The 25,533-nt window shown below is 39.2% G+C and overlaps 2 protein-coding genes across 6 annotated transcripts in view; one reads left to right on the forward strand and one right to left on the reverse strand.

The window, feature by feature from the left end:
• The window catches only part of LOC137358625 (zinc finger CCCH domain-containing protein 10-like), a 105,839-nt gene that overhangs the window by 17,585 nt on the left and 62,721 nt on the right, over nucleotides 1-25,533 (forward strand). For 3 of the 5 annotated variants that reach the window (XM_068024717.1, XM_068024716.1, XM_068024718.1), the window contains one exon: nucleotides 1,603-8,633. In XM_068024717.1, the coding sequence (XP_067880818.1) occupies nucleotides 1,650-2,852 (1,203 nt within the window). In that variant the 5' untranslated portion in view covers nucleotides 1,603-1,649 and the 3' untranslated portion in view covers nucleotides 2,853-8,633. Of the gene's footprint in view, nucleotides 1-1,602; nucleotides 8,634-25,533 lie in introns of those variants that run through there. The other 2 variants (XR_010971253.1, XR_010971254.1) reach the window with 2 other exon arrangements.
• On the reverse strand, nucleotides 10,300-24,460 carry LOC137358735 (lens fiber major intrinsic protein-like). Its single transcript, XM_068025009.1, has 4 exons — nucleotides 24,098-24,460; nucleotides 16,680-16,844; nucleotides 15,380-15,460; nucleotides 10,300-14,015 (listed from the first exon to the last, which is right to left on the reverse strand). The coding sequence occupies exons 1-4, from the start codon at nucleotides 24,458-24,460 to the stop codon at nucleotides 13,830-13,832; spliced, it is 795 nt and encodes a 264-aa protein (XP_067881110.1). The 3' UTR covers nucleotides 10,300-13,829.

Consider the following 25,533-nt stretch of genomic DNA (forward strand, 5'->3'; position numbering starts at 1 on the left):
TGTCATGATCCCAATGTCTGTGGAGATATGGAGGTTTACTGATGCCACTTTTTGTTAATGGTAACCAGTTTGTGATCAGTGGAGTAAGGGATCTGTGTTACTGGCCCAGATACAATGATAATTTAATTACTTTTAGCTTTCTGGGTTACTATCATAAACGGGGGAAAGAGCTTCACCGTCAATACCACTTTGAGAAAAAATAAAGAAAAGCATTACAAAAGATATTTGACACCCAGAGTGCTTTAATAATCTTGTCTGTTCAGTTCCCTGACTGTCCAGTTGGGGCTTCAAGTCAGTTCCTTACTAAATATCAAAGGCATTCATTATTTTGACAAACAGATACACCAGAAAATAAAAATAATGCCAAAGGTTGTCATTTTTATCAACCATTTTTTTTTCAAATGGAGATTCCTGGCAAAAGTATATGTCTGGTCTTGTTCTCCCAATTACTCTCCATTTTCATCCTTTCACTTTCTTGTGTGTCATCTCATTGTTTTTCTAGTTCTATGATGCTTTAACTTTTCTGTTTCTTTAGGTTAACGCTTGTTAATTGTGATTGCAAACTTTGAATCCCACTCAATTCTTTCCCGCTGACTCTTTTCCTGGGGTACAGTTCTATATGTATTATCTTTCCCAAGTAGTGGGCATTCTTTGTTTGTGAGTCTGGATAATAATTATTGGCAAGCTATTTTACTAGGGGTGGCATCATATCTGATCCTGGCCTATGTGCACCCAACATCCACAGACATCCAGCAGAGGTCACAGACTTCAAATCAGAAGTGGGAACTCTGGCTATTTTGTTTTTGTTTTCTTATTTTAGCCTGGGGTGCTAAGGGCCATTGTCATCAAATTAATTCCAATCAAGCAGATAAGTTTTAGCCTTGGTCTGTGAGTCAGCTAGTCTTATTTTTAATTCCTTATTTCAGTTTTCTCCCATCCCAATACCAGAAATTATTCCTTGGCTGAAAAGAACATACACCTTCCCCCGTACCTCTATTAGCAGTATTTGGAGGTGTGTGAAAAGACCATGTGGTCACTTGCTTTCTGATACTTTTGAAAACATTGGGCGCAGATAAGTAATTCACATTGAAAATCTTTAATCTAAATATTATTTTCCAAAATGTTATATCGACCTACATATTGGTGCAGTTGTTTAATGTATCCCAGACTGATGAAGTGAATGTTCTCTCTTCTCTGCTGGTGGTGATATCCAAAATTAAATAACTTTGGCAAATTTCAAACAAGCTCTAGATGAACATAAATCAAGAGCACAAAGCAACCTATAATTTAGTTCAAATTAGCACTCATCATTCCCCAAGGATCAATGATTGGGAAAATGAAAGTGTGACACTGGTACAGTGGGAGGTAGTTTTCTGAAGTTGTAGTGAAGACAAATTGTGGGGAAGCATGTCTAACCTGTGGTGCAACTAACCTAGTAATATTTGTTGCTGATGTCAGACACACAAATTTGGAAACCCTTATCATTCCCACCACAGTCAGCGCTCAGCTTGCTTAGTACAAAATGCAGTAGTTCAAGTGACACTTAGTTTGTGGATTAATTCCTCCTTCTCTGTAAAGACGTACCTTGATTTTCTTTTTCAGATGTTTTTGTGTACAGTGGCTGAGAAGCACAGAAATAGTCTGTGAAGATGCCGGATAAAGATAATTTATTTAACAGTGGTAATGACGAGGCTGGCCACAGTTCAGATGATATTTGCCGAGACTTCCTGCGCAATGTCTGCAAACGTGGTAAGCGCTGCAAGTTCTACCACCCTGACATTAATGAGGTGTCCGACTTGGGCGTAAAAAAGAATGAATTTGTCTTTTGTCATGACTATCAGAACAAAGAGTGCACTCGCATCAACTGCAAGTTTATTCATGGGACAAAGGAGGATGAGGAACATTACAAAAAGTCAGGAGAGCTTCCCCCACGCCTGCGCCTTACAGTGGCCATGGGTCTTGGCCTTTCGCCTTCTGATCTCTCTTTTAAAAAAGGTGAGGTTCCAATCTGCCGAGACTACCTGAAAGGTGACTGTCAAAGAGGATCTAAGTGTAAATTCCGGCACTTAAAACGTGATGAATACGAGTATGAAAACAGAACTTTGGAGAGATTGTCACGAGACCAAGTGCTTTCTCCTGTAGTGCGTCGCTATGATCCATTCGATGACCTCTATGACACTGATCGCTATAGTGACTACGACCATGTTCTAAAGAGGAGAAGAGTTGATGGCTTGCGATTTGAAACTTATGATTTTAATATCCCAAATTCACGTCCAGTTGACTATCGGTTTCTAGAGGAGGAGAATCTGATGCTTCGAAAGCGTGTTGAGGAACTCAAAAAACAGATCTCAAATTTGATGGCAACTAATGAGGTACTTTTGGAGCAAAATGCACACTTCCGCAACCAAACCAAAGTGGTGACGCTGACCTCCACTCCCACAGCGACGGAGCAAACGCTGGCAGCACCAAGTGTGGGCGCAATCACCAATTACAACCACGGTATAGCGCAGACTCACACCACTTTGAGCAGCCAAGCACTTCAACCGCGACCTGTCACCCAGCAAGACCTAGTGGCAACTGCTGGGGCCTCTGCTGCACCACCTACCAATGCTGCACCAACAGCACAGCATCTTAATCCTGAGATCGCTTCTCTGCCTGCGGCGCTTGCCCAGACCATTGCCCAGGGGATGGCACCTCCAGTTTCCATGGCCCCAGTAGCTGTCTCTGTTGCGCCAGTGGCAGTATCAATTGCACAAGCACTGCCAGGAATCACCATAAGCCATGCCACTACTCCAATGGTTACATATCCAATTGCATCACAGAGTATGAGGATAACCGCCATTCCTCACTGAGGAGCCTTGAGATGAGAGTTACATCAAGGCTTTAGAAAAGGTTCTGTGTTCCTATGTTGCTTCCCATGACATGTTGCAAAAATATGCATGCCAAAGCTAAGTAGGATTCTAACCCAGCCTTTAATTCTATTTGCACCTAAGCTATTCCTCCTCAGTCCATTATATGTTCTCTCAATACTTGTTTAACCCCCTCCTGTTATAGTGCTTGGCTCACCAGCTTTTGTAAACCCATTGCCTAACATAACGTAAAAGCTGCACGTGACACAGGAACATTTTCTTCTAAAAAGTTTTGTGTTTAGAATAAATGAGTCACTGGGTCGTGGTGCTGCGCAAAATTTTCAAGCCAACTCTTCTTTATCTCCCATGCGTGGCTATTCGCATTCCTGACGCAAAAATAAAATTTCATAGCATATGACATTATAAATTTTCCTGGCATTAATGAGCAAAAAAAATGTGAAATTTTTTTTGTGGATGTTGCTGGCGCTGAATGCTGCATTCTCCCAGATAATGGTCACTGCACTCCAAAAAGTAGTTCTCTGGGTGAATCTTTTTGGGATGTTTTGATGATGTGATGGAGCACTATATAAATACAAGTACTTTTTAAAACTTATAAACCATCCAGATATTACAATTTAATCCTTACAATTTTGGAGTTACTTGCTTTACCAAAGTGTCTAATTAACTTGGAAGCCATTACAATGATTTTATTTATGAATGAACCTAAAGTGTACTTTCAACTTTGTCATTCTTGGAGCATTGGATGCCCAGTGTGTAACATAAGAGTTTGTTTAAATCTAGCCACGCTGATGGGATTAAAATCTTCACTGTTTGCCAGCTGCAAGATGATGCATGAACTGCGTTTAAGGAATCTGAATTCAGTTTTGGCTGGGCACCAGTCTACAACACAAAAGTGGCAGTCTTACTCTGGCCAGTTTGCTGGAAGAAATGGGAAGGGAGTGAGGTTTACACAGATTCTGTCGGGGTGCTCTTTTAAGCTTGAAGCCAAGCCATAGTAGAGGGAGCATTACTCTGCATCTAGCCTGTCACTGCTTGATGCCCTGATGTCATTTATCTTGAGCTGTGAATTCACCAAAATAAAACAAAGGAATTTTCTGTTTGCTTGAAACCGGCAGTAATGACAGTAAGGAAAACCAAGAGTGGGGTTGGATAAAAGTGGTCAAAGAACAAATGCCAGCGATGGTTGCTCTGCATGCAGTTTGGGTCAGCAACACAGGAAATGCAAACCTTTTGCAAATCCTTGTTGAAATGGAATGCATATTTTCACACCAAATATTGTAATTTGTATACAAATACAAGAAATGTGTAAACTGTTCGATTAAAAAGATACTTTACACCTAAGACAGCTTAACCGCTGACTTATTTGGGACCAGAATGGAAGTGTTTGCACGCTGCCTTTGAAGTATGCTGAGCCAAGTTATAACAGATTGAGTACATGAACATTCATGTTGACTATCTTTCTTCCTTTTTTCAAAGCGACCTGTTACCAACTCCATTGGAAATGGGGCTTGCGTTTTGCTGGCCAGCTGGCTTCAAACCAGAAAAGATCTTTTAAAGGCATTTTGAACACTCTGTGTTTAATATTGATTTAAGTCTTGGGAGTCCGTAACCAGGATCAGTAGAATACTACAGAAAATTAGGGTAAAATCTATTGGGATTTTATGTCCAATGTTCCGATCCATTTTTAAAAACCCTGTGCAAATCTTTCGTAAACCCACATGACCAGCTGATTGATTTGTCTGCATTTTCTTCAAGCTTTTCCGAAATGATCTTCCAACACAATTAGCAGTGTCAGTGATGAAATAGGCTTTTTGTATTCACTGATAAAGCCCCCGATGTAACTGTGTGGCTATTCAGTTTCATTGATTCAGGTGCTCATTTTTAAAGGGGTGGCTGTGACATGGAACCCTAAAGTTGGTTATACTTGTGCTATTTAATCAGCTAGTTATTGAGGACATTCAACCTCAATTGTTGTTTTTCTGTTAACTTTGTCTACAACTTGTATATAGTAGCTGTTAGTCTTTTGAAATCTGCATGTGATGTTTGTCAGGTTCTTGTGGGATCTGGAAATTAGCACCAATGGTCTAATCTTGCACAATTGAAAGAAGTTTAATTGAGTAAATGTGTTTTTATTTGCAGTGTTTTCAATGTAATCCACATAACTGAAAATTCTACTCTACTTGTAATAGCTCTTTAGCCACGGTGCCACAATTTATATTTTGTGGGTTGGGGGGGGGAGGGGGGAAATTTTCATTTCATTTCACTGGTATCCTTTCCCTGCAATTCCTCTTTCTTCATGCTACAGTTATGAACTTCCTGGATTCCCTGTGACTGAAATTTACCCAATTACAGTATTGTGTATATAGTTTATACTTGTCAAACCATGAATATTCAAGAGCCCTTCAAAACCAAAAGGAAGTCCCAGATTATTTTTGATTTTGATCTAATAATGCGAACTGCCTCTTCACAAAGAGCTCTGGGGACCAGACAGTACAGTAATGTATCGCAAACTAATACCATGTCTTGGTGATGTCAGCAGTTAGTGCGAATACTAGATATTACACTATATTCAAGGAATGTTCAAACTAGTCTGTTTTTTAGTTATTAGATTGACATAGATGAGTGAATAATGCTTATTTACAATGTGCAATGGAATCCTGTCGTATGTAACGTGTCTGAATGTGACAAATTTGCATAAAACAGGAATCGTTGTGTTGGTACTGGATAAGTCAGGATCAAATTGCAATTTATAATCATTTTGTTTATACTGCATCATATCTGAAGATTTGACTTTTTGATTCCTCGCAGACTATCTTCATTTTGAATGTAATATCGCTGTCATTATTAATGAAAATTTTTATATTTTGTTTATGGAAAACCATTTTATAAAGAAGTATTTGGCTCCAGTATCAGCTATTTGGATATTTTGCCCTGTGTGTAAAGTGAGAATTCTTTTACTAAATTGTCATTATGAACCAATTAAGTTTATAGTTTGCTTATAGATAGTCAAGAATCATATTAACCCTTGCTAGTCATAGACAACTTTGGAATGTAAAGACCAACAGCTCAAATACGGATATGTAATTCTGAATAAAATATCCTGACGTGACAATGAACCCCAGACATGCATTAAGCCTGTAATTAGTGCTTGTTGTCTTGTTTTTGTTTTGCCTATGTGGCACTTGACTGTACTCTTTTCTATGATAAAACATTTTTACAAAAGTTTCTAATGGTTGTCATGAAGTCCCTGAGCCTGGATAAAAGTGGTTTAACATCCTTGTAAAAAAAAAAAAATTAATGTAAAACTTACAAATTAATTTTTTTGAGCATGTGTTTTTCACAAATTTCTGTGAGTGGTGCAATATGTTGCAGCATCAGAGAGCTGTGCCACAGAGTGCAGGGACCTGTAATCCATCACCAATTAAGTTACTTATCTCAAGGCATCCTCACTAGGGGGGCCCTCCACTCCTTTTCCGGTGGCCCAACCAGTCACCATCCACCTCCACCTTCCTCTACCTGGTTGAATATTTATTGTAACTCCACTTAACTACCTTCCAGTAAAAGGCGTCATTATGGGAACCTGCATGGGTCCTCGCTATGACAGCCTTTTTGTATCATGTATTGAGCATTATTTGTTCCAGTCGTGCTCCAGTTCCCTCCGATATCTTTTCTTTCAGTATGTAGATGACTGTTAGCTGCTTCCTGTTCCTGCCTGAGCCGGAAAGTTTAATTAATTTTGCTTCTAACATCCACCCACGCCTTACCTTTTACATGGTCAATCTTTGACTCTTCCCTTCCCTGCCTGAACTTCTCTATCGCCATCTCTGGGGATAGACTGTCCACTGATATCTACAAATCCACAGCTACCTCAATTACACTTCTTCTCATCCAATTTCTCTGTCTTTGTTTCATCTACTCTGATGATGCCATCTACCACATCACAGCTTCCAGAATGTTCTCCGTTTGTCTCAGCCAAAGATTTTCTTCCATGGTCCTCAAACCGAATTTATCCTATTCCTGCACTTCGCTCCTCCCAGGACTGTTACAGGTTCCCCCTTGTCCTCATCTTCCACCTCACCAACCTTGGCATTTGATGGATCAGCCTCCACTACTTCCACTACCACCAAACACATCTTGCCCCTCCCCTCCACTTTCAGAATTCCAGAGGGACCATTCACTCCGTGACACCCTGGTCCACAGCTCTAGCACTGTTTAAAATCCATTCAGCTTCCCTTGCAAGTGCAAGAGATGTAACACCTGCCCTTTCACCTCATCCCACACCACTGACCAGGGTCCTTTCTGGGTGAGACAGTGATTTACTTGTACTTCTTCCAACTTGGTAGACCTTCTTTGCCGCTCATGATGCAATTGTCACAATGCTGGGGAGACCTAATGCAGTTTGGGTCATCGCTTTGCGGGACACCTCATTTCTTCACACAGGTATGATCCTGAGCTGCCGGTCGTTTGTCACTTGCATTCTCTATCCTACTCCCACTCTGACCTCTCTGTACTTGACCTTTTGCAGTGTTCCAATGAAGCTCAATGCAAGCTTGAGGAACAGCACCTCATCTTTCTACTCGGCACTTTACAGCCCTCTGGCCTTAACATTGACTTTAACAACTTCATACCTGAACCACCATCCGTATTTTCCCTCTGACGACAGTGCTGATAATTTAGGATGGTTAGAATGGTGCTTCCAGGAATGAGGGAGGCATGTATTTGAGAGGGGGAATCCCCTGTCGATACACAGCCAGCGGGGTGGTCTGCATCCCTTCGGTTACCTGCCATTTTCTTCTACAACACGCCTGGGCCACTGGAACCTTCTCCAATTTGCCAGATTTTCCATGCTTCCCTTCTACTATTCTGCTGTAATCATTCATGCATTCTTTGGGTCTCGGCGACATCTTTTGTTCCTCTGTTTTTTTCTCATTATTTTCTCCTTTTATCTTACATCATTATAATTGCTGTCAATTATTCCTGGCCTCCACTGGTTTACAGTTAATTGTTTTTCTTGTGTATGTGTGTGTTTTTTTTTCCCTCCCCACCTTCTTTTCCCTGGTTCTGTTCCTCTTAAGTTGTTCTGTAACAACTTTCACTTCTAATGAAGGGTCAAAGACCTGAGACATTAATCCTACCTCCCTTTCTCCACAGATGCTGCCTGACCTGCTGAGTGTTTCCAGCAGTTTCTGTTTTTATTTCAAGTTCCTGCTCTCTGTTGTGCCACACTCGGGAGGTGCCAAGCTGAAACCAGATACTGCATCAGAAGGAGGCAAGTCATCACATTAACACTATTCCACAATCTGAACTGCATTTGTGTCCTTTCCAATTCTGACTTCCAGTACGTGAAATGCTAATTTGTCAATTATTATTCTACCACTTCCAAATCAGTTGATCTGTGAGGGGTAAGAACCAAAGCACAGACTATTTTGACATTCTTACACTTGGCTCAATATTTTGAATAGTATCAACAAAATGGACAACCAGTGCTGCAAACAGCATCCTGCTGTAAATTGAAAGGATTAATATATATATATATATATTGTACATATTGTTTGCTATGGTGTGTTTGACATTTTTTTAAAAATGTGATTACCCTTCGAATATTCTTCCAAACAGTAGATTAATGTTTCAACTGATACAGGTTTCCAGGACAGTAGAACTTATACAGTCCAAGTGTATACTTTGTTTAAAATGAGATAAAAATCTCTGCATTTATTTGTATGGAATCCTGTCAAATGTAGAACAATAAAGAACATTTTAATTTAAGAGTAAGCTTCCTGTCCAGCCCTCATTTATTTTTGACACACACATTAAAATAGTTGGTGAAAAGTCTATTTTTCGTTTTAAAGTTGCAAAAAAGCGACTTTAAGTAACGCTGTTTTATTGAAGGAATAGTTGACTGTGCTTGTTGTGTCTGAACACAGGTAAGTCTGACTTTCTGTTGAGATGCAGATTTGACTTGAATTAAATTTTGTTTAATCACACTCCTGTGAAGTGCATTGGGACACTTTACTACATTAAAGGTGCTATATAAATGCAAGTTATTGTTGAGAAGGAGCCAAGTGTGCTATTGGATGACTTTTCTGTTATTCACCTGCTTGATGAAAATAAACTTTTCTGGTAAGGATAGACATTAAAAAAAAATTAAGTGGCATGGCACATAATATACTGTATTGTTTCCAGTAGATAGTGAAGGGCAACTACATTCCTACAAGGAAGAACCCTGGTAATCGAGTGTCCTGCACTTCCTCGTAGCTGGTTTCAAGGAGGCAGTGCATTGATCAAGATGTAACAATTTATCCATTTACACTCAGCTAGAGCATAGGCCAGATGCAGGAGAATGATCCCTCCACTCTATCCCAACAATGTGCCTCAATTCCCAACCTTATAAACATAGGCTGTACTGTACCAGTGTCACATTTTCATTTCCAGCACCAGACATTCTTATTTGTGTGGCATTCTAAGCATCTTTGTGCTTTGGCCTATTGATACAAGGAACTGGATTGATACTGGCTGGATTTGTTTCACTTGGGATTCTTCCCCTACATCCCAAACTAGAAAATAGATCTGAATCCCTTCAAAATGGATTCAAATCATGGAGCCAGAGATAAAAGGACAATATTGTAACCTGGTGCCACTGTAAGATTTTAGCAATGTGGTGGAGTCATGGGTTAGTGTAGTTGCTCAGTGAATTGGAGTGGCAGGAATATGGATCTTGATTGTACTTTCTTGAAGAATCTCTTGGCAGAGAGAGAAATCTGAGGACAGGTTACCCTGGATTCCAGCACTTGGTTACAAAGTAAGATGCACAAATCACAGCAGGTCACCTGTTTGCCTACCCTTTAGGCTGGGAAATTGTGTAGTGTGTGGAAGAGGAGAGAAAGGTAGCACCCAATGAGGAATAAAAAAAATCAGTTGATCTTGAGGATTTGGTGCAAATCAATTTTTGTATTTTGGCTAAAGCCATTGTAGACTTTGGACTTCCTAAATCTAATTGTGGGTTGGCATCTGAAGTGGGTCAAATAGAAGTCACTTCACTGGTCCACTTGCCACAAAAGGAAAAATGCCACAATTCAAGTTGTGTAGGATTTTTTAAATCCTTTTTGTCTGATGTCTAGAAGTTACAAACACTGGTAAACATGAAGGCGGTTTTAACCTTTACATTAACTTTCTATAGTAACAACTAAAAAAAAACAAAGTAATATAGATTGTAAAGCCTTGTACATACATAATTGTGTGGTGTTTATAAAGAGTTGGTATTGTGTTTCTGTAACTTGTAGAAAGGAATCCATTTTGGTCACTTTAGTAATAATGGATAAGAGATGTTTGTGAGCAGGTTTTTTTTTTAAAGCAGGCAATAAAAGAGTAAAATAAGACTCAAAAATCCCATACTATAAATTTAACTTGGGCTTGAATTTAATAATGTTCCACATTCACTACAGGCAACACAATCGAATTAATTGCCAAATTATTTTCCAAGTGCTGGGTTGGACAAGGAAGTTCTATAGCAGCATCTCATTAACCACCTTTCGTACATAGCTCACGAAAATTTCAGCAAATCTGTATAGTCTGTTTAATATTTCTCTAGGCTTCTCGCTCCTTTGACATCTTGCTGGAGAAGACGAGAAAACAAATAATTATAGTGGGATATTTGAACAGTTTAAGTCGTTATCAGTCCCAATATGTTTTTAAAAAAATAGACATACTATTTTAGAGTCAAAACTGCAGGTTTTTCAATAAGTGGGCCATATTGAAACACCTCCAGAGGTGGTGCCTTTGAACAAAATACATTCCCTTCTAAAGCAATCTGCAAAGATTGAAAAGTTAAGTTTAAGCATTGAGCAATTTAAGGAAATTCAAATGACTGACTCTCTTAAATGGTTAAAGCATTATCAATACAGTGCAAATTTTGAGGTAAGGAGGCATCCTGGATCCCTAATTACTGAGCACTTGACTTTAAGAATGAGCAAAGAGTTCTATTTCACTTGCCATTTTAAGTCTACCTCCATTTGATGTGCTGTGACTTCAATAAATTTAATCAGAATCAATGTAAACTTACATTAGAGTAACACTGCCACTTTTCAGAATGTGTTCATTAAAAATATATTGCCTTAATGATACATCAAAAATGCACTGTAAACAATTGTAGCATCACTCCCAATTCAAAAAAAGTTAGGTTGAAAAGACCAAAATGACTACACTCGAGGAGTTGTTCGCAAAGGGGCAAGAAAAGTCCAAACTGTTTGCCCATGAATACAAGAACTCATCCCAGTAACAGTGATAGTGTTGAATTGATTTATTTAAGTTGACTGGGGTTACTGGGGGTGGGATGTGGGGAAGACACCTTCATTCCAAAATGAATGAGGCCAGTATTCGTCCTTCTAAAAGCAACTTCCTATAACCTCACCACAAAGCACAAATCTCACACAGCTTGTAAGAAATCCACATGTGCAAATCCAGAGGTATGTAACAGATAAAAGCGCTTGTAGTAATGCTGATTAACTCTAACTCTAAAATTTGTTTAAATATTCCCCTGATTGCTAACTGAAAAAAGCGTTCACTCTAGCCCAAGGAATTCATAATAGGGGACAAAATGCATAGATTTATTGGTGGAATTGACACTATTGGGTTCAGCACAATATAATGTGGAGTGTAAATATGGACACTAATCAGAGCTATTATAATGTATTTCTTTCCTCTCCCTACTTCCTTCTGCCTCACACTGCTGCTTTTTACTTCAATCAAGAGGTTATAAAGGTCTGGGCTACTTCATGGGTGCCATCAGTGCTGTCCCAGTGATTGGCTCACAGGAGGGGCACTTTGTGAGGTAGAAATATTCATCCCTGCCTCCAACTTGCAAAATGCTTGAACATCATGCAAGAGTCTCAACTAGCAGCCTCAGCAAGAAGTGATAGAACTTGCCCAATGAGGACATATGAGTTTGTATGTTAGAGTGGGATTCGGAGTTGTAACTCTCAGGATTGGGAGCCCAATGATCCAGCACTAAATTCCCAACAATGCTGGTATTGTGCATACTCCATTTTCAAAGCTTGTTAGATTTTAGTCTGGGATTTAAAAAATAGGATCAACAACAGAAAATATTGTATGAACAGATCACTTTACTTTTTATTTGCAGTATTGTGCACTGGTTTTGTTTGGGCTTGAATACTTTACACAGAAAATGCTGAGGTACTGTTGTTGCGGTTGCCCCCAATGAACTGATACAGTTACATATCTGTTTCCTGGTATACCAAGCATGAAGCTGAAATTCAAACAACCCTACAAATGAGTAGTGAATGATTTGTTGGCAGATTTGATGAAACTTTGTTTACATTTTTTTACAATGGAGCATTATTAATTAATATACTTGAGAGTTTTATAAATGGTGATGATCATTCAGAACTTGTCCTTAACTTGCATCGGCATTCTAAAACCATCAAAAATTTGGCCTCAACTCTTCAAATCTTAAAATCTAAAGACACAACTGCTCATTCCTAGCTACGAATTTTCATAATTATGTTTTGTTCATAATGAAGGGGGTGTAAAATTATGTATTTGTTTCCTTCTATTTCTATTGTTTTCATTTGATTATGTCAAACAGTACTGACTTTCTGAGAGTAGTGAGGGTGTTAGACATGATGTAACCAGTGTTGTAGTTTCCAAATTTAGGTCAGTTCAGACACCAATCTGTCCATTTTCAAATGAGTGCAGCAGCAAATGTTGCCTGTGTCATAACATTTTTCTGTGGTTAAGAAATCCATATTCAAATTTCAGCTCCTCACAACTCTCAAGCCTAATGATGATGTGATACTAAAAATGAGGGAACATGCCCAAAATGAGCTAATGCGTAGGCAAGACAAAAGTAGCAAATTCAAATAAATGTTTTAAATACTGAAGTTCTTAGCATTGCACTTTGTTTTGCAAAAATAACAATAGGATGATAATGTCAGATTGTTGTATATACTTTTCATGTACTAAAAGATTATCGTCCTAGTCACAACCATTTTGCTGCCTTTTTATAATCATCTTAAAGGAGCTATGTGGCCTTGCAAGACAATCTAATTTGTACATGTTTTGTGAGGGTACCATTATATGCTGGGTTGGAATCATTTGCAAAAGATACTTTGGCAGGTTACATAATTTATTATAAATTACTAGGCGTGGTAGGAGAGGGGTTGAAATTGCGCCACAAGTGACCAAACACTGGCTGTAATATGATCTATTGGCCAGGAAGAAAGATTTTCCAAGAAACTGGTTTATTAGCAAAATTCCCCAATATGATGATTTCGCCCTTTTACATTTTTCCTTATTAATTTTTCAAAGTTAGCATCCTATTCATGTTGGTGAATCAGGTTTTGGGGGGGGGGGATGCATTTTAAAAAAGCAAGTTGAAAGAATGTTCATAAAAATCCATCCTACTTCAAAATAGTAGATTGAACCAGCTGTATTTGACTTTCAGTCTTCACTAATAAACTTGTTTACATTTTTCATGAACTTAAAGACTTCAAAAAAAAACACTAATGTTCTTGTTCCATCAAAACAACCCATTAGATGATATTTCAAACATAGGATTCTATAATTAACAAACATTTTTAAAAAGGTTATAAATTTAATGTAACTGTTGTAAAGCATAGCCAAGTAAGCTCATGATGAGATCCCATTTCAAAATAGGATTTCTTTTGCCAATTAATGAGTGGATTATTACATTCAGACCCTGAATTTGAAGAATCCTAGGAACAAATTTGAGTAATTAATCTTCATTTGCTTTTTTCCCCAGATACCTTCCTGTCTGTACAATAATTGTAGATATAGCCTCTGTTCTATAATTCCCTGCTCAGGGACATTAACAGCATTCATATTCTTTCAAGCACACCTTCAGTAACAAGAGAGTAAATTTCACAATGTCACTTGGTGATGATAGGATAGTTGTGTTGTAAACTCCTTTCTTAAAAACTATTTTTATAAGGCTTGTGTTTTGAGTTCGATGGGATCACTCCTAGGTTCTGGTTGTCCCTCAGCTTCTGGGGGATGAGCTCCTTTAAGAATAGCCAATCTCTCTGAGAGACCTCTCATCCTGGGGAATAGGATAAAATCGTACAGCAGTGCTGCTATAGCACCTCCTATCAGAGGACCTACCCAGTACACCTGCAAAAATAAAGAAATAACGTTGATATACAAATAGTATTATCTAATCAGAATTGAGCACTTTCCCTCAATATTTTACTTTCTTAAAGCCTATGACTGAGCTAGGGTATAGTTCCATAAATGCTGACATCCCACCAGTACCTCGCACAAGTAGCTATCTTTGTATGTAAGCCTAGACAATAATGGTAGCAGGCTATTGTACCATGGAAGCATCACAGACAAGTCAGATCCTGTTCTCATCCAACATATGTACATGTACGCTTTCCCACAAGGGTCACTTGTTGTGATTAGCAGAAATCCTGGATTAATTTTTTTTCATCACTAGCTTGAAGATGCTTGATGCCCTGGCTGTTTACAATCAGCTAACTTGGCTTGAACCACAGAACTTACTGATCTGATGGTTTAGTAGTCACCGAGTTAAGCATTTTTAATATATTTTACACAAGTTTGGCACAGTACAACACTGGCATGTAAAGTCTGTGTAACTGCATCAGCTGGGTAGAACATTGAAAAGAAGTGGCTGTGAAAACCAGGACAATTCCTTGTTCCTTCTCTCACCCAGACACAGTAAGATTTTCTGACTTCCCTCAGTGTCTGCTTGTTTCAGGATTGAAGAATGCTTACACATTGCAGTTTCTACAGTAAAATCCATCTTTCTTTTTCACTGCTTTAGAATTTATTTAGATATTTTTTAAAGTTAGTGAACAAATAAGGTTACCTTCAGCCAGACCAACTTCAAGAGTACCCCCTAATGCTCCAGTGAGATTTTTCCATTTCTCATGACAGCCTTCCTTATGAATTCTCTAAATGACAACTTCTGCTGAATTATGGACAATTTTGCTTTTTACTTAAAACATAAATCCCTCTTTAGAAGCTTCGGGCCCAGGTGGAGGCAATTTAGCCTTTTAAATTAGTGATAACTTGGGAATCAAGAATATGCTTAAAAACCATAAACTTTATTTAGAAGGGGAATAGCTTGCTCATAACTAGGATTATAGAACTTTAAGTTTCTGAACTGATGTATTCTCTAAACCACAGCAATTACACTGTGCGACCTTTAAAAGAGCTTCACAATTGAATATAAAATCAGATACATACTGGTCCCCGTTGTAATAATCTTAAACTCACTGAGCTGTATTTGAGGAATTCTTGGTCATAGATTAGAGTGATGGGTAACTTACTTTGCAGAGTTCTTGGGGTACAAAAATCCCCATGGTTCCTAACTCAGTGTATTCCAGTTAAGTAACTGGTGATTGAAACAGTTTTGTTGCATTTTATAACAGCCTTTCATGTTTTCATTTTTTTAAGCAAGTGTTCTTTGTTCAGCTGCCCCCTGTATTTTAGTTGAATTCAGTTATTCTTACCCAGTGATTTCCGAAGTTTCTAGTGAGCACTGCTGGTGCAAAGGACCGGGCTGGGTTCATTCCACATCCTGTGTAATACAGCTGGAGAAAACAGAAGATAGTCTGGTATTAGGGATGGCTAGCATAGTGGTAACGTTACTGGACTAGTAATCCAGAAGCTTGGACTAATGCTGTGGGTATTTGAATTCAATTGATTATATCTGGAATAAAACGCTAGTCTCATTATAACAATCCAGTAGTTTCATGATGATTATTAAAAACCCATCTGGTTCACTAAAGTCCTTCAGGGGAGAAAATCTGTTGTCCTTACCCGGTCTGGCCTACATGCGACTCCAGACCCACAGTGGTTGACTCTTAACTGCCCTCTGAAATAGCCAAGCAAGCCATTCAGTTGTATCAAGCCACTACAGAAAGCATTGTGGGTGTACCTACACCACATGGACTGTGGTGGTTCAAGAAGGCGGCTCACCATCACCTTCTCGAGGGCAATTAGGGCTGGACAATAAATACTGGTCTTACCAGCGACGCCCACATCCCAAGAACCTGTGGAACTGGCCGAAGCTTGCCCTGCGTGGCTCCGACCAGTTACTACCAAAAATGGAAATCAGGGGCCCGAGTTCCTTATGAAAGGGGGCTTATCACCTGAAATAGGCAGGCACTTTGGACACTGGCGGTAGGTTCCTTTTACAATTGAGCCAGCCACATTGCCAGTGTTAACAGGGCATTAAAGCTCCTGACCTCATTTTTGTGCTGTTACTGCCCCATTAATGCCAGGTGAAGCAAGTGGAAAATCAACCCCGTGTGCCTTTTGCACTCATAGACTCGCCCAAGCTTATTTATCATTCTGATGTGTATAATCGTGGGCAAAATTTTCAATGAGACAGAATTGGGATTTGGATTGATGCAGTAAAAATCAATTAAATTGCTCTAAAGAGGCTGACACAAGTATAATGGCCACCTGAATGCGATACCTGTCTTTGCTTGATGTTCATATGTGTGTATTTCCAGTAGGAGTCGTTGACTAGTGTTCAAGAGCATGAGCTCTGGGTAATTTATTTCCCCTTTCTCATCTGGGGGACATCCAATTTTAGTGCCTCAGTTGTGCCCCACCAAGATAAGCTAACTCAGTACACACTGGGCATCTTATTGGTCTGTATGGATCAGTACCACACAAAACCTGGCATTTAGCAAGTATGATGTTAGGAGAGTGCTCATTACCTTTTTGTCCAGAGTTGACTCTGCTGTTTGTTTTAAAATCTAGTCCTTCTGGTAAAGTTGAGATAGGAATTTGCAGACTTACCCCAAAGAAGTGACCCACTGTGAGGGAAAAACCAATGATGACAGCTGCTGAGCCCATAAATCCATTTCTGCGAATGTCTGTTGTGGCAAAAATACAGAGAACGAACTGAAGAGTAAGGAATATCTCCACAGCTGTACCCTGGCCAAGACCCACTCCAGCATGCAGCTAAAGAATAAAGAGAAATGGAAAATCATAACAGACCAGAAAATGAATATAGAGGGGAATATTTGCAGATGTCTCAATACTTTTGCCTACTGACAAAATCAATGAATCACAGACCAATAAAATTCTACACCCTCACCCTCTTCCTTTTGTACCTGGGGTGAGCTCATTCTGGAGTTTGAAATTCATCTGAAACCACAGGCACTTTAACATTTTGTGGATGCTACATGACAGAAATGAGTGCACACTTTAGAAAAGTGACAGTGAGCAACCATTACTGGATCTGACAAAGTGTCATTACTTCAGGAACCAAACAATCAATTAACAAAATAACTCAATGAGTACAATCTGAACACTGGAGTCGAGCTCACTCAGTTGTTCTTTTCCAATCTCCATAACGTTTCATTCTCGCCCCTCCTTTGTAAATCAAACAGCCATTAAACAAGAGTAAGCAACCTGTCCATTGGGCTGAGAATTATTTTTGGTGAATTTTAGTGCTTATCAAGTTGAGGGATGTCAGTGCTGGATAGAATGGAACTGTTCCACTTTTAGAACTAGTCAGTAACAAACATCTGGGTAAAACCAAAGCGCTCTACTTTTTCCCCTAACAGTATGCTTCAACCTTCAAGCTCAAAAGAGCACCATGTAATACACCAATTGTATTTTTTTCGTTTTCCATACACTACTTTTGCACGGCCTCTCTGTGTGAGAATGGCAGCTTCTGCTAAACTAGAGTTGTGGAACCATGTTCACGTGGATTTGGATTGAGACTGCCCATGTTTCAAATAGGACCCTTGCAGCTAATGGGATGATTTCAGGGGGAAGGAAGCCGTATTTGGGGGGGGGGGGGAAGTTAAATAATTAAAAAGTAATGCTTTAACCTACCTCCCATCATGAAGAGAATTGGATTATGATCTCCTTCCACAACTGTCAAGAAAAATCTATGCCTGTGAACTTAACACTGGAATAATGTATTACACGATAAACATGGGTTTTCTTAAGCATATAGGAGACTTAAACATCCTAGAATTAAATCATAATCACAATGAAATTTGGTCAAATATCTAAAAACTTTTAAACTTAATTTTTTAAATATCTGTCCTCTATGAAATCCCAGTCACCACCTAATTCCCATTTACCCATATAGTCCAACAAAATATTTTTGAGGAAAAGTTGCATTGTTTTCTAATCATGTGCTAAAAATTCACATTTTTCTTCATTGGATATCAAAGGTCCACCATGACTCTAATTATTCTTCACGATAATGTACCCAACTCCTTATTCTCTTGTGCATTCTACAATGTACAACATTTTAAGAATAGGAAATAAAACAAAAAACACTATTGTTTGGAAAAAAAACAGATGGTCAGAAGATGAATTACTCAGGCATATATGGTTCTCATTGCATGTGCACACTATGTTACAGTGTATAAACTAACACTTATGCCTATCATAAGCTTACTGTACATGTTATCATACAGCAATGTTATTCCATTTTTACGAGACCCACCTCATTTGTGTATATTTCTTGTGTATATATGTTTTCTTGACTGATGTACACATCTGAGGACCGAGACACTTCGTAACTCATCATTAAGACGCTTTATCCTAACAAATGCTTTGCTATGGTGAGCAGTTCATGGCAGGAATCAACGCCAAGTTGAAGTGGAAATCCAGAGTGATGCAAATATATATGAACATAAAGACTTAAATTTTTCTAGTGCTTTATTATGTCTCTCAAAAAAACTCAAACTACTTCACATACAGTGACCTACTTTGAAGTCCCGTGACTTATTATGCAAGCAAATGTGTACAGCAAGATCCCACCAGCAACAATGTGATGAATGATCAATTAATCAGTTTTGGTTGGAGTTGGTTGAGGAAGAATGCTGGATAGGATGTCGGGAACTCCCTGATTTTTGAATAGAGCCATGGAATCTTTAGCATCCACTTGAACCACCAGAACAGGTAGATGGGGCCATGTTTACAGTTGAGTGAGATACTTCAGGCTCAGTAATAAATATCTAGATTTGCTTTACTTCAAACGATGTTGATCTGAATGCATCATGATAATACACAAGCCAAGAAACAACGTGTAATTTCCCATGTTCTATCACAGCAGTTGATGGGTCTGCATAGAAGGGCAAAGTACATTATTATTTGTAACGCTTGCAGCTGCAGCTTACGGTTGGAACTAAAAACTAAATAGTATTTTAATGTGTTACTGTTATTTCGTTTTAACTTTTCAAATTTGGAGGTGTTTTGGAGAATTGACCTGTTTACAGTCATTAAATCTAGTAGGGATCCTACAAGTTTGTTGCTGAACTATGTGTTTGATCCTAGAAAAAAATGAATTTCAATTAATTTTCAGTGATCTTGTAGGAGGTGTCCAAGTCCTAGTGACCTAGTGATGGATTATGCATCGGCTCCTGTACAGCCTAGTGGTAAAATATTCAACTGAGCCCTGGCAAGCTGGCGGCGGATTTTGTATCCAGTCCTTGGTGGGCTAATGGTCAATTGCACATTTAATCCTTGCCAGGACAGGTTATACATTGAGCTCTGGCTTGCTGTTCTGGATTATGTCTTGATTGTTGACGCACAAGTAGTGAATTATGCGTCCAATTCTTTGAAGACGTGTGTGTCTGTGCTATCTGAAAGGAAAGCAGTCAGCTGAAGGAAGGGTAATGTGAATCCTGGGGAGTGGAGAAGGCGAGAAGCTCCACCCATTATTCCCAGTCGTCAAGAAAGACTGGCAATAATTATTTGAATCAGTTTACAGTTTCAATCCTCAAATATTCAACGCTTAGCGCCACCAAAATCAAAACCTGAAATATCTTAAATACGCACTCTTATGGTATATCACTGAAAGGTAATATCTGATGTGATTAAACTGCTTCTTTTAAAAGAGACTCTTGTATTTACCTAGTGCCTTATCATGTCTTACAGATATATCTCTGCTTCATATACAATGAAGTATTCTAAAGTCAATTGACTTAGTACGTAGATAAATGCAGCAGCAATTTCGTACACATCAAGGTCCCACAAAGCAATGCGATCGATGATCTATTTTTGGCAGTGGTTTGCACACAGCAAGATCCCACAAACAGCAATGAGACCAATGATCAGCTAGTCTGCTTTGGTGGTATTTAGCGCACAGTAAAATCCCACAAACAGAAATCAGAGCAACGAGTACTTAATCGGTTTTGGTGGTGGTTTGTGCACAGCAAGATCCCAAAATCAGAGACCAACCAACAGCTAGCCTGCTTTGGTGTTTTGCGCACAGCAGGATCCAATAAACAATAATGAGATCTATGAGCGCCCTAGTCTGTTTTAGCGGTGTTTGCGCACAGCAAGATCCCACAAACGAGTCAGCTCAATGAGCACCCTGGTCTGTTTTAGCGCTGTTTGCGCACAGCAAGATCCCACAAACAAGTCAGCTCAATGAGCACCCTGGTCTGTTTTAGCGCTGTTTGCGCACAGCAAGATCCCAGGAGCAGCAATGAGACCAGTGACGAGCTAGATTGCTTTGATGGTGTTTTGCGTACAGCCAGATCCCACAAACAGAAAGTAGATCAATAACCATCAAGTCTGTTTCAGTGGCGTTTTGCGCACAGCAAGATCCCACAATCAAGTCAGCTCAATGAGCACCCTAGTCTGTTTTAGCGCTGTTTGCGCACAGCAAGATCCCACAATCAAGTCAGCTCAATGAGCACCCTAGTCTGTTTTAGCGCTGTTTGCGCACAGCAAGATCCCACAATCAAGTCAGCTCAATGAGCACCCTAGTCTGTTTTAGCGCTGTTTGCGCACAGCAAGATCCCAGGAGCAGCAATGAGATCAGTGACGAGCTAGATTGCTTTGATGGTGTTTTGCGTACAGCCAGATCCCACAAACAGAAAGTAGATCAATGACCATCAAGTCTGTTTCAGTGGCGTTTTGCGCACAGCAAGACCCCACGCGCAGCAATGAGATCAGTGACTAGTTGGTCTGCTTTGGTGTTTTGCGCACAGCAACAACGCATAAACCGCAATGAGGTAGTTTGTTTTTGGTGGTAATTTGCACACAGCAAGATTCCACAAACACCAATGAGATTAGTGACCTGTTCTTCCTTGTATTTTTGGTAGTGTTGGTTGAGAATGGAATGTTGCCCAGATCACAAGGAGAACTGTACTTTTCAAATAGTGGCATGGGATTTGTTCATCTATACTGTACATATACCGTAATTGACACTGAGACGTACATTAGCCATAGCATTTACAAGTGAGTTGTTACTTTTTACCGCGTGCGTCCACAGTATGAAATCACTGACCTGAATTACACACATTGCCCTTGTTCACCTTGACCAGGTAGAGACCCTATTCATATTGCAGCCTTTATTCTGAGATAAATCAAGGGCAGGTGCTAAAGACGGTAACTGCCAATCAGTTATTCGTTTCTGACCAGTAAATATTTTCCTGGAGAAAGCAGTTGATATGCTAGAACACTGATGGTCCGTTTGCAGTGCCTGTACACTTGCTTTGTAGCGCTGCAAAGGGTGGACAAAATGTAGTTCCATCTGAAACGGTTTGAGCTTTTCCCGAGTTATTCCGATCGCGATACCAGCATCTCGACAAACTGACCGAACCATATAATTCGTGCTCCAAACCTTGACAAAATACCTAACATCGTTTTTAGGCTTGATGCCAGACTGGGATATTGAAGTTTGCACTCTGAAATCATTTTGGGAGTGTTCAGAGCTCCAAACACGAAAATTCACCTGAAGCTTTAATACCGGTCTGTTACATTAGAGAGAAGGGATGGGGCGGGGGTGGTTGCCAGTTTTTTCCACATACCTCCACCAGGCACAAAGAATATTTACTTGTGACTACTGGCATCTGTTCACCACGACCATGTCACTGAACTTTAAAGGTCCTAGGGCAGCAGTACCCCTTGCAGACCCCAGGGCCATATCAGAATCACTTCAGCGAGCAGTGCAAATACGTACACTATAAAGGGAGCTTTTTAACTCAGTCAGCTGTATCTCCAGAACGAGCACAGCTGAGTGACGCTTTGCTTTTGCCTCTTTTTTTTAAAAAAACTTTATTTTCCATTTTGAACTCCAATAATTTACAAGAACAAGTGCATACAACATGGAAAGCTCCCTGTCACACTTGCTAATATCTCAAGCAGGCTGAAGGGTTTCATAAACCGTTGGATATATTTCTAAGACCCTGAAAATGTCCAGGCCCTGCAGTGGCAGATTTAACCCACAAGGTCTCTATTTAGGAATTTACTTTTATCTGGTGCGGTTACATTATTTAAAATAAACACTCCAAACAAAACCACAAGTGAACAAATTCAATGATGTTGTATATGACTTGAAAGAGAAATTAAGACTTCCCTTTAAAATGATTTATCGTTTGACATACACGGAAAAGGACATCTATCAAATTGATGGGGTATGCTAAGGCTGCCATTTTGGATTATCCGAATAAATATCCATCTCCGAACCACTCAAAACACACCAGATATTTAACTTACATTGTAAAGAACAATCACGAAAGACTAGTGTTCCTAATTTCAGTAATAATTTTTAAAGAGCAAAGCGAGCATCGGGTCCACGTTTAAGGTTTAACCCATTAAATACTGGCCACACATGGAGTTGTACTGCATTCCATACAAAGACGACCCCTGTGAGACTGCATCATAGAAACGTGGAAGGGGGGGGGGTCTCACAACCTAGGTTTTTAAATATAGTTTCCGAAATAAACGGTCACTTCTGTCTTGATATACACCAAAAGTGGCAGACTTAAAATGAGAACAGAAAAAGAAACCGAAGTCTAACCGAAGACAAGACAATAACCCTTCCATTAACCCCATGCTTCAGTTTACAGTTCTCTCCATTTTCACCTTGTTTATAGTACCTGACTTTTATAGTTTATAGTAAATGCCAAAGTATTTTCATCGCTCAATTAAACGGGATCAACCAGTCAAGGAGCTCCACACAGAGAAATCCCGGACTCTTGTTCCGCATTATAGTTTTTAGTTAATCTTAAATTATAGTTGAATTGAGTACTGTAAATATCCTTAAAGATCGAACCATTGATAAATATTACTACATTTAAAAAATGAGGTGTTACTTCGAATTGGTTTGTCAAGGGTATCAGATCTGCCCTTTGAGCCGGTGTCAGACAATTATTGCAGTGTTTTACAGGTTTTCGGGAAATGGGGAACTTTTAAAATCCGAAATGATTTATTTCCATTTTGTGATCAAAACCTTTTACTTTATTTCCTGTAATTCCCATTGGTGGGTAACGCCCCCCCCCCCTTCCAATTTTCTTGGTTACCTCTGGATTCGAACTTTGGACGAATGTTTAAATCCCAAAGTTTAGACTGACTCAGAATTCGGAAGCTTCTTGACTAGGTTCTCAAAAGTAGCAATTCCCGCGTTCCCTTCGTTCATCCTTTTTACTCAGGGGTTCACCACCTTCAAACGCGGCGATACTGTGTGCACAGTCAGCCAGTAAACATTCATTGCTTTGACTCCGTAGACTAAATAAATATATATTTAAAGTGTAATAATCCCGTTTAAATGAGAGGTTTGAAAAGTCAACGGAGCAAGTTTTCAGCATTTTCCATCCTCGCACATGACATATTAGTTTTGAAAGATTTTGAAGTGCCAGTTTACCGGGCTTGTTCACTGTGTTACTGTCGCTGCAGTTACTACATTAATTTCCACATCCACGTTTTTATTACATCGGCTGGAATATTACACTACGATGCTTTGTTTATCTTCCTATGTAAGTCAAAATATAATTATTAAAAGTATATTAAACGCCTTTGCATTTATTATTTCAAAAACGTTTTAATAGAGTTCCAAATATATTTTTCTTTCAAACATTAAGTCGTCAAATAGATAAAATTTAATTTTTGCAACAGTTTGGTTTCATTGTATAGTTTTTCGATGAATGTGTCTCACATCCTTAATACTTTTAAAAATGTGTTAGTTACCTCAATCCATTCTCCAAAATATTTCAGATCTCAAGCCCGTTATTTCAATAAAGAAAACTTTTAAAAGTCATATTTTTGATTTCTACACGTTTACACCAGTTATATTTATTGATCGCCTCTCGTTACTATTTTCATATATTGATTTTCCAGGACATTTACCATTTTTCTTACCATTTTAATATTTGTTTTCAAAGTAAGGTTTTAGTTTGTACAGATTCATATTTTAACGTTTTTTCTCTTCATAAGTGCATGTTTGCTAACATATTTACCGTGTTGAGCCCCAGGTTGCCCCGTACCGAGGGAGGGGTGACCCCATACAGCACAGCTGCCCCCGCCACTGCCCCCAGGAGCTGAGCTACTATGTACATTACACAGCGGAATATGCTCAGCTGCGCCCCCAGCAGGTAGGCGAAGGTAACGGCCGGATTGAGGTGCGCCCCGCTGACATGTCCAACCGCCTGTACTAGGGCAGCCAGGACGAAGCCAAAACCCAGAGAAACCAGCAGCACGTTCATGGGGCCCGGAGACCATCGCATGGTAAAGCCCAATCCAAAAAACACGAAGAGCATAGTGGCAAAAAACTCTGCAAAGACTGCCCTCCAAAAGGAGATAGATTTCAGCTCCCACATCATTCCCGATCTTCCAAAAAGCAGACTATTAAAAAAAAAGAAAATAAAAAAGTGATGAAATTGTCTCCTGACTCCTCAAACGTTCCCCCCAAATTTAATTGCACAGAATGAAGTATTTATAGGGGACTCTGAATCTGACAACATTATCTGGGGGAGGGATCTGTCCAGTTTGTCACTGCATTTAACTGTTTCATCCCAGGACACTGGGCATGTTCCAATGATTTAAATTTCCTGCATCCTCTGTCTGCAATCAACTATAAACTTGGAAACTATGTTAAAAATACGAGAACAATTAGGAAAGTAACGAGGCGCTACAAAATGAAATTATCAAATGTAAAGATAAATATTAAAACATTCTATAGACACATGAATAACAAAAGGACAACTGAGATAGAGATAGGGTCACTAAGTGATGTACAAGATAAACTCATAGATAATGACAGTAAAATGGCAAAAATATTGAAAAGTTGTTTTGCCTCACTTTTTACCAGGGAGATAAAGGTGGCCATGACATTAGAAGAAGTCATCAAAAAGGATATCAAGACATCTAAGATAGAAAGGAAGGAGATAATTGATAAACTAAACAAACTTAAAGAGGATAAAACCCCTGGATTGCATCCGTGCGCACTAAAAGAAACTAAGGAAGAAATAGAAGAGGTACAATATATATTTAACAGAATAGTGCCAGAGGACTGGTTACTTCTTTATTCAAAAAGGGAGATGAAACAAATCCTGGGAACTATAGACCAGTTGGCTTAATGGTGGTAGGAAAGATAATGGCTTCTTTACTCAAAGATGTAATAGAAAAGCATCTAGAAACTGAAAATATAATAAAGAATAGTCAGCATGGATTTCAAAAGGAAGGTCATGTTTGACCAACCTTATTAAATTCTTTGAGAAAGTAACAGAGGAGACCAGGATAATGCAGTGGATGGTCAATAAATGCTGGCCCAGCCAGCGACGCCCACATCCCACAAACAAATAAAAAAATGTAATATATATGGACTTTCAAAATGCCTTCAGTAAGGTACAGCACGGTAGACTCATGAGTAAGGTCAGAGCATATGGAGTTAGGG

The sequence above is a fragment of the Heterodontus francisci genome, chromosome X (assembly GCF_036365525.1).
Source record: "Heterodontus francisci isolate sHetFra1 chromosome X, sHetFra1.hap1, whole genome shotgun sequence".
In the NCBI taxonomy this organism is placed as follows: Eukaryota; Metazoa; Chordata; class Chondrichthyes; order Heterodontiformes; family Heterodontidae; genus Heterodontus; species Heterodontus francisci.

What these genes read in the sequence shown, in the direction of transcription:
- LOC137358735 (XM_068025009.1), bottom strand. Translation starts at nt 24,460, where the DNA reads ATGATGTGGGAGCTGAAATCTATCTCCTTTTGGAGGGCAGTCTTTGCA. An exon ending in CAGTGGGTCACTTCTTTGGG is followed by an intron (nt 15,461 to 16,679) that starts GTAAGTCTGCAA and finishes TGTTTTCTCCAG; the next exon opens with CTGTATTACACAGGATGTGG. An exon ending in GAAACTTCGGAAATCACTGG is followed by an intron (nt 14,016 to 15,379) that starts GTAAGAATAACT and finishes TTATTTTTGCAG; the next exon opens with GTGTACTGGGTAGGTCCTCT.